This window comes from Perna viridis, chromosome 12 (genome assembly GCF_037379345.1).
Source record: "Perna viridis isolate PV_CMFRI_1.1 ecotype Kerala chromosome 12, ASM3737934v1, whole genome shotgun sequence".
Classification (NCBI taxonomy): Eukaryota; Metazoa; Mollusca; class Bivalvia; order Mytilida; family Mytilidae; genus Perna; species Perna viridis.
In genome coordinates this window covers 25,442,145-25,454,505 of record NC_142456.1, presented here as the reverse complement: position 1 = coordinate 25,454,505, position 12,361 = coordinate 25,442,145, and the positions used below count along the sequence as shown (strand labels likewise).

The 12,361-nt window shown below is 30.5% G+C and overlaps 1 protein-coding gene across 10 annotated transcripts in view; it reads left to right on the top strand.

The window, feature by feature from the left end:
• LOC148601813 (nephrocystin-4-like) overlaps window positions 1–12,361 on the top strand; it is a 48,796-nt gene that overhangs the window by 24,725 nt on the left and 11,710 nt on the right. For 9 of the 10 annotated variants that reach the window (XM_088555352.1, XM_088555358.1, XM_088555354.1 and 6 more), the window contains 8 exons: window positions 2,142–2,313; window positions 2,788–2,882; window positions 3,294–3,482; window positions 4,858–4,950; window positions 5,546–5,660; window positions 6,216–6,359; window positions 6,777–6,981; window positions 8,803–8,829. In XM_088555352.1, coding sequence (XP_088411478.1) covers window positions 2,142–2,313; window positions 2,788–2,882; window positions 3,294–3,482; window positions 4,858–4,950; window positions 5,546–5,660; window positions 6,216–6,359; window positions 6,777–6,981; window positions 8,803–8,829 — 1,040 coding nt within the window. The remainder of the gene's footprint in view (window positions 1–2,141; window positions 2,314–2,787; window positions 2,883–3,293; window positions 3,483–4,857; window positions 4,951–5,545; window positions 5,661–6,215; window positions 6,360–6,776; window positions 6,982–8,802; window positions 8,830–12,361) is intronic. The other variant, XM_088555355.1, reaches the window with a different exon arrangement.

The following is a 12,361-nucleotide window of genomic DNA, read 5'->3' as shown; positions in this document are numbered from 1 at the left end:
TTCCTAACACAACCAGAGTGACACAATGAAAGTATTGCTGTTTTGGAAGACACAATAAACGTGGTACTATAAAGTCAGTGGTAATCTAAACACAACATAGTGTGGGCATATCAAACTCCACAGTCTATGGACTCCAGATAAAACATTCATTCTATTGTTCCTCATTCATTGTGACTTCCCAGACATCTCTGCACTAGTTGTGTTAGGATACCATGTATGTATCATATCATTAAGGATATTCATAATTCCATTCTATCATTTGTCATTGAAAGGGATTACAAATTTAACAATTAGTGCAATATTGTTCAATCACTATTGCATCTATCACTTCATTAAGCAGAAAACACATTTTCATTGGTCATGGTATTCACCATTCTGTTTGTCACTGGTTCTGTAGGTTTATGGTAGTAACCTAAAACTTGGTCTGTTGTTTAGAAAGTTTTGTGAATTTTCCAACCAATTTCTTTATAGGAAAAAAAATAGGTTAAAGGTAGGAGGACTTCAATTGGTTAAATTTATATGATTTTCCTCAACTCAGAAATATTAAAATCAAAGTGTGCTGGATTTTGTATTAGCAACTTAAAAATGATATGTTTACAAGACAAACCTCTGTTTCAGCTCTTTTCCAATTTTTTTTCAGTTTTTTCTCAGCTGACCAAAATCAAGTTGGAAATAAGAACAAGACATTGTTAAACCAGTGATGAGTTGTAATGTTTTGAAAAAAATCAGAAGGTCTTTCATACATATATTTCATCAATTTAAATTCAAATATCATTGGTAAATCTACCCATTCCTACACTAGATCAGAACCACTTAACTGGTCAGCATTTTGATTGGGAAATCAAGGGAACAAGGATTCAAAGAGAAGTAGATTTGACAAATTTTCATCAGACATAACATATTATCATCCTTATAATTATAAATAAGAGTTCAGATGTTTTATTTTACATTTGTTTATTTAATCTGTTCATTATATTAAGTAAAGAGGGTTACTGTAAACATACAAATTCACTATCGTTCAGTGTACTGAATAGTGCGGAAAATACATGTAGTATTTATAAAATTGATTTTTTACATTGTGTAACGCTAATATTTTTTAAAAACAGCAAAAATTAATAACTTGTAATATGTTCCATTGACAGAATCTGCAAAAATTAATACGTTTATAGTATTGGTAAAAACTTTTGCAGTTGTCATGTACAAATTTAATTCTTTTTAATTGTCTTTAAAAAGTTTAATTATCAAAATTTTCTTCCTTTAATGATTCCCTTGATCAATTTCTGTCCACTTTCTGATGATCAAAAATATTAGCGTTACTGTTAGTGGTATTCAGATTGATCAATTTTGTTTTGCACACAAGCATGCTTGAAGTTAAACATGTTTATCACAAGTATAGCATTATGTAACACATGTATTCACACACAATCAAGTTTTTTTTTTAAGAACACACGTTATGTATGGTGTGTTGAAATGTTATAAATATCTGTAAATCATTCATTAATCATTTATTTTATCATTTTTATACTTTATGCATTCATTCATATGATTTCATCACCTTCATTTCCATGCATTGTTTTCATCTTCCAGAGACTGCTAGTAAGCATACATTTATACTTTGCTTAAATTGCTCAAGAATGATGCATATTTTCATTAATTTATCAATACTTTTTTTTTAAACTAAAACAAAAGTGCATTTTCCAAAAAAAAAAAAGATTTGTTTACTGAGTTTATTTTTTTATCAAATGCCCAATTAGTTTGAGTGATTTGTTCTTGAGCAGTGAAAAATACTGTGAAATGTCCATTTTATTTGTGTGTTAGTATGCTAGTGGGAAGAAAAGAATTGAGAGAACAATCTGTCTTTAATGATATTGTTTTTCTCCATTCCATATTTCAGGTGAATGACTCAAATTACAGTAATTGTCATAACTTTTTCATATTTAATGAATATTTAATAATAGATGTTAGGTACTTTATGGTTCAGAGACTGGTTGTGTTGAGTTATAAATTTGTAAACAGCTGATGTGAACATGATAAAAGACTTGATATTTTGAATGTTAAAATCTCATTCTATGTGTTTCAATTTTGCACATTATTTGATCAATATACAAAAATGTAAAACAATTGTTTTATTGAACTTTCAGACAGTACCCAAGCCAGGCATCTTTGCAGGTTCCCCCTGTAATGGCACAGTCTTACTACCCACAAGGGATGCCACCACAAATGCCTGCACAGGTACCTCCCATGTATGGGCAGCAGCCAGGTCTGTATATGCCGTGGATGCAGGGACCTGCTTATGATGCACAACAAAGACCTGTAAGAGATTAATTAATCTTTAAGATTGTATAAAAGTAAAATACTGTAACTGGGAAATTTCCATGCTGTCTTTTTTTTTGTGGTTTATGCTATAAATCCACTTTTGGGTAGTTTTAATTTTGCTGTCGTTCATGAATTTGTACTGAAATGTTCTTTGAAGAAAATATTTGCATGGTGTGGCTCAAAATTTTTTGCAATTTGGTCTATTTTGCCTCAAATATATTCAGTTCCTCCTGGAAACAGCCAAAAAGCTATTTAAATTTATCCTGAACCTTCTGTGACATACATGTACATATTTTTTTACTGCTTATATAGGGAAAATGTTCCCGCCATTTTTCCATTGTGCATTTCAACTAAATTTGACCTCTCAATATAATTTTAGCTGTGTTTTTGTTTTTTTTTTCATTTAAATTGTATAATGTGCCAAATACACCTTAAATAGTAAGTCTTTCAAGCAAAATTTCATGTTTTCAGCCTACAGTCGTACCTCCCCCGGGACCAGAGATCAGTGAACAAGCCTTCCGTCCAGCTCATACTCCCATTATGATGCAGTTACCTCAGCCTGACAGGTATCATAACTGTCTCCAAGATTCTTATTTTATAGATTTAACAGTAAAATTGCAACCAAAGATAGTTATAATCATGATAATGGTAAATATCACCCACCATATCCACAAGTTTGTAGAAAATTTGTGAGGATGGGAGAGTTAGGTCCTTTTTGTTTTTCATTGCTGTCATATTCTTTTGCTCAGTGCTATGGAATTCAGCTGTAGTTTTAATGTAAGATTTCATACAAAGGAGTAACTCATACTCATGTCTTTATATCCAGAAGTTTTACAAATGAGAATCATATGAAGTGCAAGGATTTTTTTTTTTGGTAAAGTTAATCTACAAATTACCAAACCAATCAGATTTTATTTTTTTAACAATATTGTACCAAAAAATTGGAAAATAATACTCCATTTTTTTTTCTTTAACAGAGCCCAGGGTTTATCCAGGGCTGCTTATGCTAGACTATACTCAGCTGGTTTCTCACCTATCATGGATCGTAATAATGAGGCTCCTGAGGTTGTTGACCCAAACATCCCTGTCCAAGTTGACTTAATCAAAGAAGAACAGGACACGCTGCAGTGTAATGAGATTGTGTTCCAGTTCTTAGCATTCTCAAAGTATGTATAAAAAGTTTTATCATTAACATTTTTAGTCCCAACTCTATAAATTGGGTGAATGAATGAGTAATCAAGGGAACCAAAATTTTAGCAGAAATCAAAAGAAAATATTTATATATTCCAAGGATTAAGCCTAGACAGAGAAAATAGATACACCATCAAAGAAAATGAAATAACCACAATTACATGTACAAAAAGAAACTAAAATAATTGAGCAACCTAAAAACTGGGAGCAAGGACCGGATGCATTGGTAGGGTAAATGCACTCTGCTTTTCTAAATGCTTATGAATGTGTCTATATGATAACCATAAACAAATGTTAAAGCAATATATAAAACATGGACATATTTAAAGCAATATATGAAACATGGACATATTTAAAGCAATACATGAAACATGGACATATTTAAAGCAATATATGAAACATGGACATATTTAAAGCAATATATGAAACATGGACATATTTAAAGCAATACATGAAACATGGACATATTTAAAGCAAAACATGAAACATGGACATATTTAAAGCAATACATGAAACATGGACATATTTAAAGCAAAACATGAAACATGGACATATTTAAAGCAATACATGAAACATGGACATATTTAAAGCAATACATGAAACATGGACATATTTAAAGCAATACATGAAACATGGACATATTTAAAGCAATACATGAAACATGGACATATTTAAAGCAATACATGAAACATGGACATATTTAAAGCAATAGATGAAACATGGACATATTTAAAGCAATATATAAAACATGGACATATTTAAAGCAATAGATGAAACATGGACATATTTAAAGCAATATATGAAACATGGACATATTTAAAGCAATACATGAAACATGGACATATTTAAAGCAATATATGAAACATGGACATATTTAAAGCAATATATGAAACATGGACATGTTTAAAGCAATAGATAAAACATGGACATATTTAAAGCAATACATAAAACATGGACATATTTAAAGCAATTGTGTCTTTCTAACATTTTGTAGTATTTGGTTTGTGTGTTAAAACAGATTCAGAAGATTTGTAACATTGCATACTAAATTTTGGTCCATATCAATACTACTAGCCCATTTTGAAAAAAAAATATCAGTTTTACATTGTTGATATAAATTATAATTTTATTCTATGTTTTAGTGCTAAACCATATCTTTCGACAAAATCCCTGTATGATTTTATAGGTTTGACATACACGTGCATGTAGAAATTCTGGAGGATAGGACAGATCAGAAATTTTCTGCATATTTTTAATACTGATTTATGCATAACACATTTTTTTGCAGTTCTGTATTTTGACATGTTCGTTTTTCTTTGTATATTTTGATGTTTACCTCTTTTTGTACAGATATGGTAGTGATATTCCTGAGAAAGGTAAACATGGAGGAACTGTGTTTTTTACCTTCCAGTTCTATAGGTTGCCACAGGTCACAACAGAAAGGTAATTCTACTAGCATATTCTTAAATACCTCTTATCTGTGGGTACAAATTTTCATGGTTTAGGGAAAAAATGTTGGTTTGTAGAAACTTGAATCACAAACAAATGGTACTCAAGGAATAATTATTCTTTCACAGTAGTTAGAATTTGAATGAAATAATATTATTTAAAGTTTATCTTAATTCCAAAGAATTCCAAAGGAACAATTATTTTGTCCATTATAAGTGGTTTACACTTAGTACATGCAAGTGTGATTGACATTTTATCCTCAACAATAGTTCATATGAAGATGGACAGATGTCGTGAAATGCAACAAATACACCATCATATAACCTTTTAAAAAATAATAAATACTTACATGTCTCCTTCCATTTTAGTAGGTAGGGGTTGCAGATTTTGGCCTTCTGTTCATGATTTGTTTTTACTGATTTATTTAAAAAAAAAAGATATTTGTGAAGCAGGAATCGTGATCACTTAGATGTCATGCCAAAAAGGATATATTTGTGTTTCTAATAATCATCCATCTAGCTTCCTTTACCAGTATTCTGTCTTACTTTCTTCATTAAATGTAATTCTGTATTGTATTTTTTGTTTACAGAATGCTATTAGCCAAGCCACAGAATGATTTGTCATCAGACCCTAACTCCATGCCATACATTCTACAGAGACTAGAGAAAGATGGTTCCCTTAGTAAAGGTGCCCCAGGATTGGAGGTATATACTGGTGCATTGAATGTGAAAGAAAGTAAATAAAATTATTACTCTATTGTAAGATTAATGGCTTAAGAATGCATTGGCTGGTACAAACTCAAATTGATAACATTACAGAAACTAAAGTGTCAGTCTCTGTAAGAATCAGGCAGTGATTGAAACATGGTATGAAAAACCCCACCATTTTGAAAGTTTAATTTGACTATTTACACCATCAGGATCAAGAAAAAAAGACAAGATTTACATATCACTTTGGTGAATTGTGTTATAATTTCATTGAAATGCGCTGAATATGATCATTTCAAGGGTAGATAGCTTTGTGAAAAATCTCATTTTTTTAACATTCTATTGAAAAATTTTTGAGCAAATTCAGTGATGCAAACATAAAATGATTGCATTTTCAAATATAGAGTGCTTCCTTATATCAACAGATCGTTGTGTTTTTGACATGCATGTTTCTGACTTTTCCTATTTTGCCTGATTCTTACAAATACTTGGACTTTAAAGGCAGTGTCATAATTGAAAGTTAGGTATGAAATATTTGGTATCGTTTTTCAGGTGAGGTACTACATGGATCCAGTTTCTATGAAAGCAGGAGAAGTAAGTCTCCTTCTCTCCCATCTCTCTAGACAGAGGCTTCATATAGATATTTGGGATGGAGACTCTCTTATGAGGATTGGTTCTGCTTCAGTGCCGCTCATGGTGAGTTACCTATATTAACCTTGGGTTTGGGATTCCCTTATAGTGATTGGTTCTGCTTTAGTGCCTTCATTGTATGTATGCTATATTAAGCTTGAGTTGGGAATTCCCTTATTTTAAAGAATTGGTTCTGCTTAAGTGCTGACTGTGGTAAGCATGCTCATTTTAGCCCAGGATTGTCAGCTTGAGATTTTCTGGTAAGGATTTGCTTTGCTTAAGTCTCTCACAAGTAGAGTATACAGTACTTATATGTAGTGTTTATTGATTATAGTTTTAGTGCCTTTCAAGGTACATGCATGTGATTTATTACTTTGAAATTTCAAGGCTGTCTTGGGAAAATCTGTTCAACTTTTCCAATTTTATCTTTAAAAATACCAAAGTAGTCCTCCTTCATGTGTATTCTGTTTCTTGTTTTTATAGTACCTATGTCGAAGTGGAAATGAGGCTGTCCAAAGTACATTTGAACTAGATGTTGTTATGATGGAGTATGATGACCCTAACCTTATAGCTGGTACCCAGTCACAAGGAGCTCAACCATTAGGGATCCAGTCATCTATTAAGGGGAAGCTACATTTCAGAATGGCCAATGTTGGTCACTATGCTGATTCTAAGGCTAACTTGATGAGTGAGTTTACTATAGTCTGTTTCACATTTTTTTGGCTTATCATTGATTTGTAAACAGTGGAAGGTTTTAAAATGAAAAAAATGACAGACTAGGTTTAATTAAACCCCCTATCAACAAGTGGGTGGTATATTGCAATCACTTTGCCTGACTGTTCTTCCATCTGAATTTGTTGCAATTATTTCAACTTCCAATTAAAGGATTTTTTTTTAATTTGGTATTTGGTTTAGTATAGAAAGGCAGGAGAAATTACAATATCATTTTTTTCAGATCTTTTGAAAACACCTGAAAAGCATTTGTTTATTATGTGGTATTCATATGTTTGGGACCACTATCAAAAACAATTAACAAAAGTCATATGGTATTTATATGTTTTCAATAAGCTTTCAAATATGATATAAGTATGCATAATAATGGTTTTCATGTGATTTATGAAAAAATATGATTTTATGTATTTTAAAAGCACAAAAATATGTTTACCATATTGGTCCTAAAGATAGATTTCCAGACTTTTTAAAACATGAAAACATTGTATAGTATTTTTTTCTGTTTATCGGTAAACTGTACTTTTTCCCTTTGACCTTGTTGACAGATATTTCTATCTCTGGTGCATGACTAGATATTTGAAAATGTCTGTTAAAACATTGGGAGTGATTGTGAAGTCATTAGACTTTTTAGTGTTTTGGATGAAAATGATGTCAGGCACCAACAGTTTGTAAGTGCACTAGATTTTTAATTAAAAGTACATCAAAATAACAGGTTATTGAGCGGGCCTTATTTTCCCAAATTTTCTTATTATTTCTTCAGCAGCCCTAATTTTACTTATTTGCGCTTCATGATCATAAAAAGGCCATAATTTTATTGTGAAATTCCTACATTTTCAGATTTTAAAAGTTGAAATGATTTAACATAAATTTAGTGTTGAAATTAAGAAAATTGGCCTTAGTATGCTTTCAGAAAATGAATTTGTAAATTAAGTGGCAGTCTGTCTAAAAATGAGAGAGAAGGTGCTTCATGCAGGTCAAAATCTCACCAAATTCAGTTTTATTTCTTGTACAGAAACAGTTACATAATCAGTCTTAGTTTTTTCATGAGGTTGTTCCACTTTTGAGATAAAAATTATATAGATTGTGCATGAAATTGGCAGTTTGCAAGAGTTATCATTCTACATTTGATTTCATTTGATTGATTTCAGTGGAGTTGAATGTATGATTTAAAAAAAAAAATGCAGATCTGAATGCAGAAATGATTATCGTTATGTGAAAGTATAGTATATGTGGACTGGTACTGAAATGAACATCTCTAAGACATGTTGGTGGTTATCAGCAGTATTCATAATTGATTGTGACCTTTATTGCTGTTGATGACCACTGATATGATCTGTGTCAGTAATTAATTTTTGTATTATTGGTCTCTCAATTTGTGAGTTAAAGTTTTTTCTTTATTATTGATTAGTAAATATAAACCTAATTTTTGTCTAAAAAGCACTAAAAATTCCTGAACTTGGCCCATATTTTGTAATGAGTTTGCCCTTAAAATGGCCCTTATTTTTTTGGCAAAAAGTTGCTTGAAAGCATGAAATTATCCAAAATGCATATTTAGATTACCTATAAACAGAATAATAGTTACTTTCATTATGTTCATTGTAAGCCTTTTTTATAAATTATCAACTACCTGTATGAGTTTGGGTATACTTAGCACAATAATACATACAGCTTCATACTGTGTACAAATCACCAACATTGAAAAAAAACACAGAAAAAAGGGTTCATTTCTTATACACATTATTGCACACCCTTTTCATATCAATTTTGTCTTTATCAGATGGAACAACAATGAATACACAAATGGGTAAGGTCTTCAAATTTTTTTTTCTTCATAGTCATCTCTCTCTTCATCTGAGCTATTCCAGTTAAGGAGGTAGACCTAGGGTAAGGGACACAAAAAACTCAAACAAATCATTGGAATGTTTGTATTGAGCATTTTACATCAAATTCATGTAAGCATCAAAGTAAATTAGACTGATTTACATGTAGTTCTGTTTCATATGAAAGCTTGAAAGGCTTTAGTGAAATTGAATATAATACATACATATCACTGATTTCAAGAGTTATTTCCCTTACCCTAGGTCTACCTCCTTTAATCGCTGAAAATTACCTTTTTTTTTTGTTCGTGTATTCACAGCAAAATTTGTTTTGTTATTCTAATATTAAGTTCAAGTCTTTGTGAAAATAAGACAAATAGAGAAAAATTTGAAACATGCATGTCAAATCCCAACTGTTCTGATAGTTTTATTTAACTAAAGGAATTCATCTATATATGAAATATTGCACTGGATATATAATTTGGAACTATTTTTTATATAAAAATATTAGAGTATTGAGGAATTGACACAGGTGTCTGTCCCTGAAATGTTTATTTGTTGTACATTTCATTGAAAATTTAACTAATTTTACCAAAATGATACAGAAAATATTTTCTTTTTTCCTTGTATCTAATAGTGATATTACACTTTGAAAATGCTAAGTTATTTCATGGCATGTTTCACCCACTACCTGATTTGTACAGAGACTAATACTTTTAAAAAAGTTTCTTTATAATATATTTTTAACCCTTTTTGCTCCTATCTGTCTAATTCAAACAAATTGTTCAGTCTTCCAGAAAAGATTTTAGTTTTTGTAATTAATCCAATAACATAATTCCCCAAGTGTCAGTTGGTTGAAACATGGTATGAAATTCCCATCATTTTCAAAGTTTAATTTCACTATTTGCACCAACAGAATCAAGAAAAAAAGACAAGATTTCCATATCACTAAGGTTCAATAATTGAGTTGTAATTTCATTGAAATGCACTGAAAATGAACATTTCAAGGGCAAATAACCTCATTTTTCTAACATTCTATTGAGAACATCTTTGAGTGAAAATGTATCGTTAAATTGGTGTAATTTGGCATGTATGTTTCTGATAATTCCCATTTTGCCTGATTCTTACAAAAACTTACACTTAATGATGAAGAAATCATTTGATTATTCCCCTTTGTGAAAGGAGAATACTGGAATACCCTTTAGTTTATTTCCTATAGCTAATTTTATTGTTTAGGTTTTTCTTTACTTTGTAACAAGTTGATTATCTCACTACTGTGACCCAGAAATTATTGGCATGTTTATTATTTTTTATGAATAATTTGTTTTATGTTGTGATCATAATTTCAAATGTGTATTAAAAAAAAAGAAGAAAACATGTAATTCTAGAATACAGTGCCTAATCTAGAGGGAAAAAAGGACAAGAACTCTCGTTGTTTGTGCTCATTTCTCTCCTTTGTCTTTGACGAAGAGAAGTTTTGTTTTAGATTAAATACAATCCAACCTCGTTAAATCGAAGTCGAAGGGACCATGTAAAAATGAGGTTCGATTAATCCGAGGTCGAGGATAAACTGGAAATACAAGTGGTTTGGTCCATGATTATTTCAGTATTTACATCATTTGTTGTGCTTGTACATGTACATGTACTTCACTTTACATGGTACTTTGTAATGTCATACGTTTCATAATCGGAAGATTTTTTTTTATATCATGTTTGAAATACTGAACAGCACCGAGTGTTTTAGTGAAATTTCCTTTTTATTTTTTTTCTATATCAAAATCATAGTTTTTTTTTTTTTTTTTCAAAATATCAAGATATCCGATATCACTATTAGTGTAAATTCTGCCGTGTTTTTAATAAAATTCAAACCATAAAGAGTGTCAACAAATTAATTTCAAGAGCCACCCCAATTGTTGTTAAAACACTCTTTGATCGTGGTTTGTAATAAAGCAATCAGTTTTCCGACTAATTAGTTGACTTGGAGACATCAGGGATAATTACCTCGAAGTCCTATTGAAGGGACTGATTGATTACCTCGAGTTATCTGAGGTTTCGAGTCATCCGAGGTAAAATTGTATTGGAGTAAGGAGAGTTTTGCTGGGACTTTGTAATTAGTTCGAGTTATCCGAGATTTCGACTAATCCGAGTTCAATACATCAAGGTTCAACTGTAGATAAAAATTTCAAAATTGTTATTTTTTAACAAAATTTACTATAACTTCTCCTTGTCATTGATGTCTAAATTAGGCCCTGGAATGAATAGAAAAATTGCACTGATCAATACATACAATAATTTTTGTAATCACAGAATAGTAGCTGTATTCATTTCTTGTCATTGCTCAAAATATCAGTAATACAGAATATAATAATGACAATTAAAGTGTTCTCCCCATGGCCTTTTAGCATCATGGTAATGTGATGCAATTTTGATTTGATGTGATTATTTTTTTTTCAGATATTCTTGCAGATAATTAATGTTAATGTGATGCTATAATTTTAAAGAAAAGGATGCTATCCAAATTTTCTAATTTTACCAGGATGCTATTTTCTAAGGAGAACACTGCAATTAGCATCCAAGAATGACAAAATTAAGTTACTTGACCATATTGTATTAATAAAACCTGTCTAAACCAAGCCATGAAACCTTTAGATCAATTCATGAATTCATTCTGGACCAGTATAATCCAAACACTTCTCTATATCAAACAAGTTCTTCATTCTGAAGGAGGTTCAGCTGAGATAGGTTTTACTGTACAATGTATACAAAATGTAGCTCAATATTATTTTAATATCAATGACATCAAAGTTCAATTCTATACTTAAGCAGATAATCGTATTTACCTAAGTAAGACTTAGTATATTTATCAGACATGATTTTTTTCCGCTATTTCAAATCTATTACAATACTTTTTTTACTGTATATTTACTTTGGATTTTGCCAATTTCCGCTTTGTTTGTAGACCTTGTAAAATCATATCTGATTTATGTAGTTTAAAATAAACTTGATGCAAACTAGTTCATGTTCTACCAAAACTATAGTGAAAGTTGTAAAGATTTTGTCAAGTTTACAATTTTTGTCATGTTGATCTGCAAAAATGTGAAACTAGACATATGTTGCTATACAAACTTGTGTAAATATGGAAATTTTTATTTGTGTTTCTTTTTTTTTTTCCTGGGCGGGGGTCTTTTTTTCAACAACACTTGAACTGAAGTATATTGGAATAAATATTTAGAATTTAGGTTTGATTTCTAACTTATTTTTCTCTCATACTAAAATCAGAAAAAGTAACCAAAACCTTTGTTTCTTTAAGTAGCACTCCAGCTAAGAATCATGCAAAATGTGATTCATGGTTGGAAAGCCTACATAATTTTATTTTTGATATTTTGTTTAAAATGCTTTAGTAAACAGAAATTAATATTTGGTTTTTCATATAACACGTGCTCATAGGAGATAAAAATTATATAGAATGCACTAGATTTCAAAATTAAGGGAGATAACTCGGTAAATGACACTCAAGGA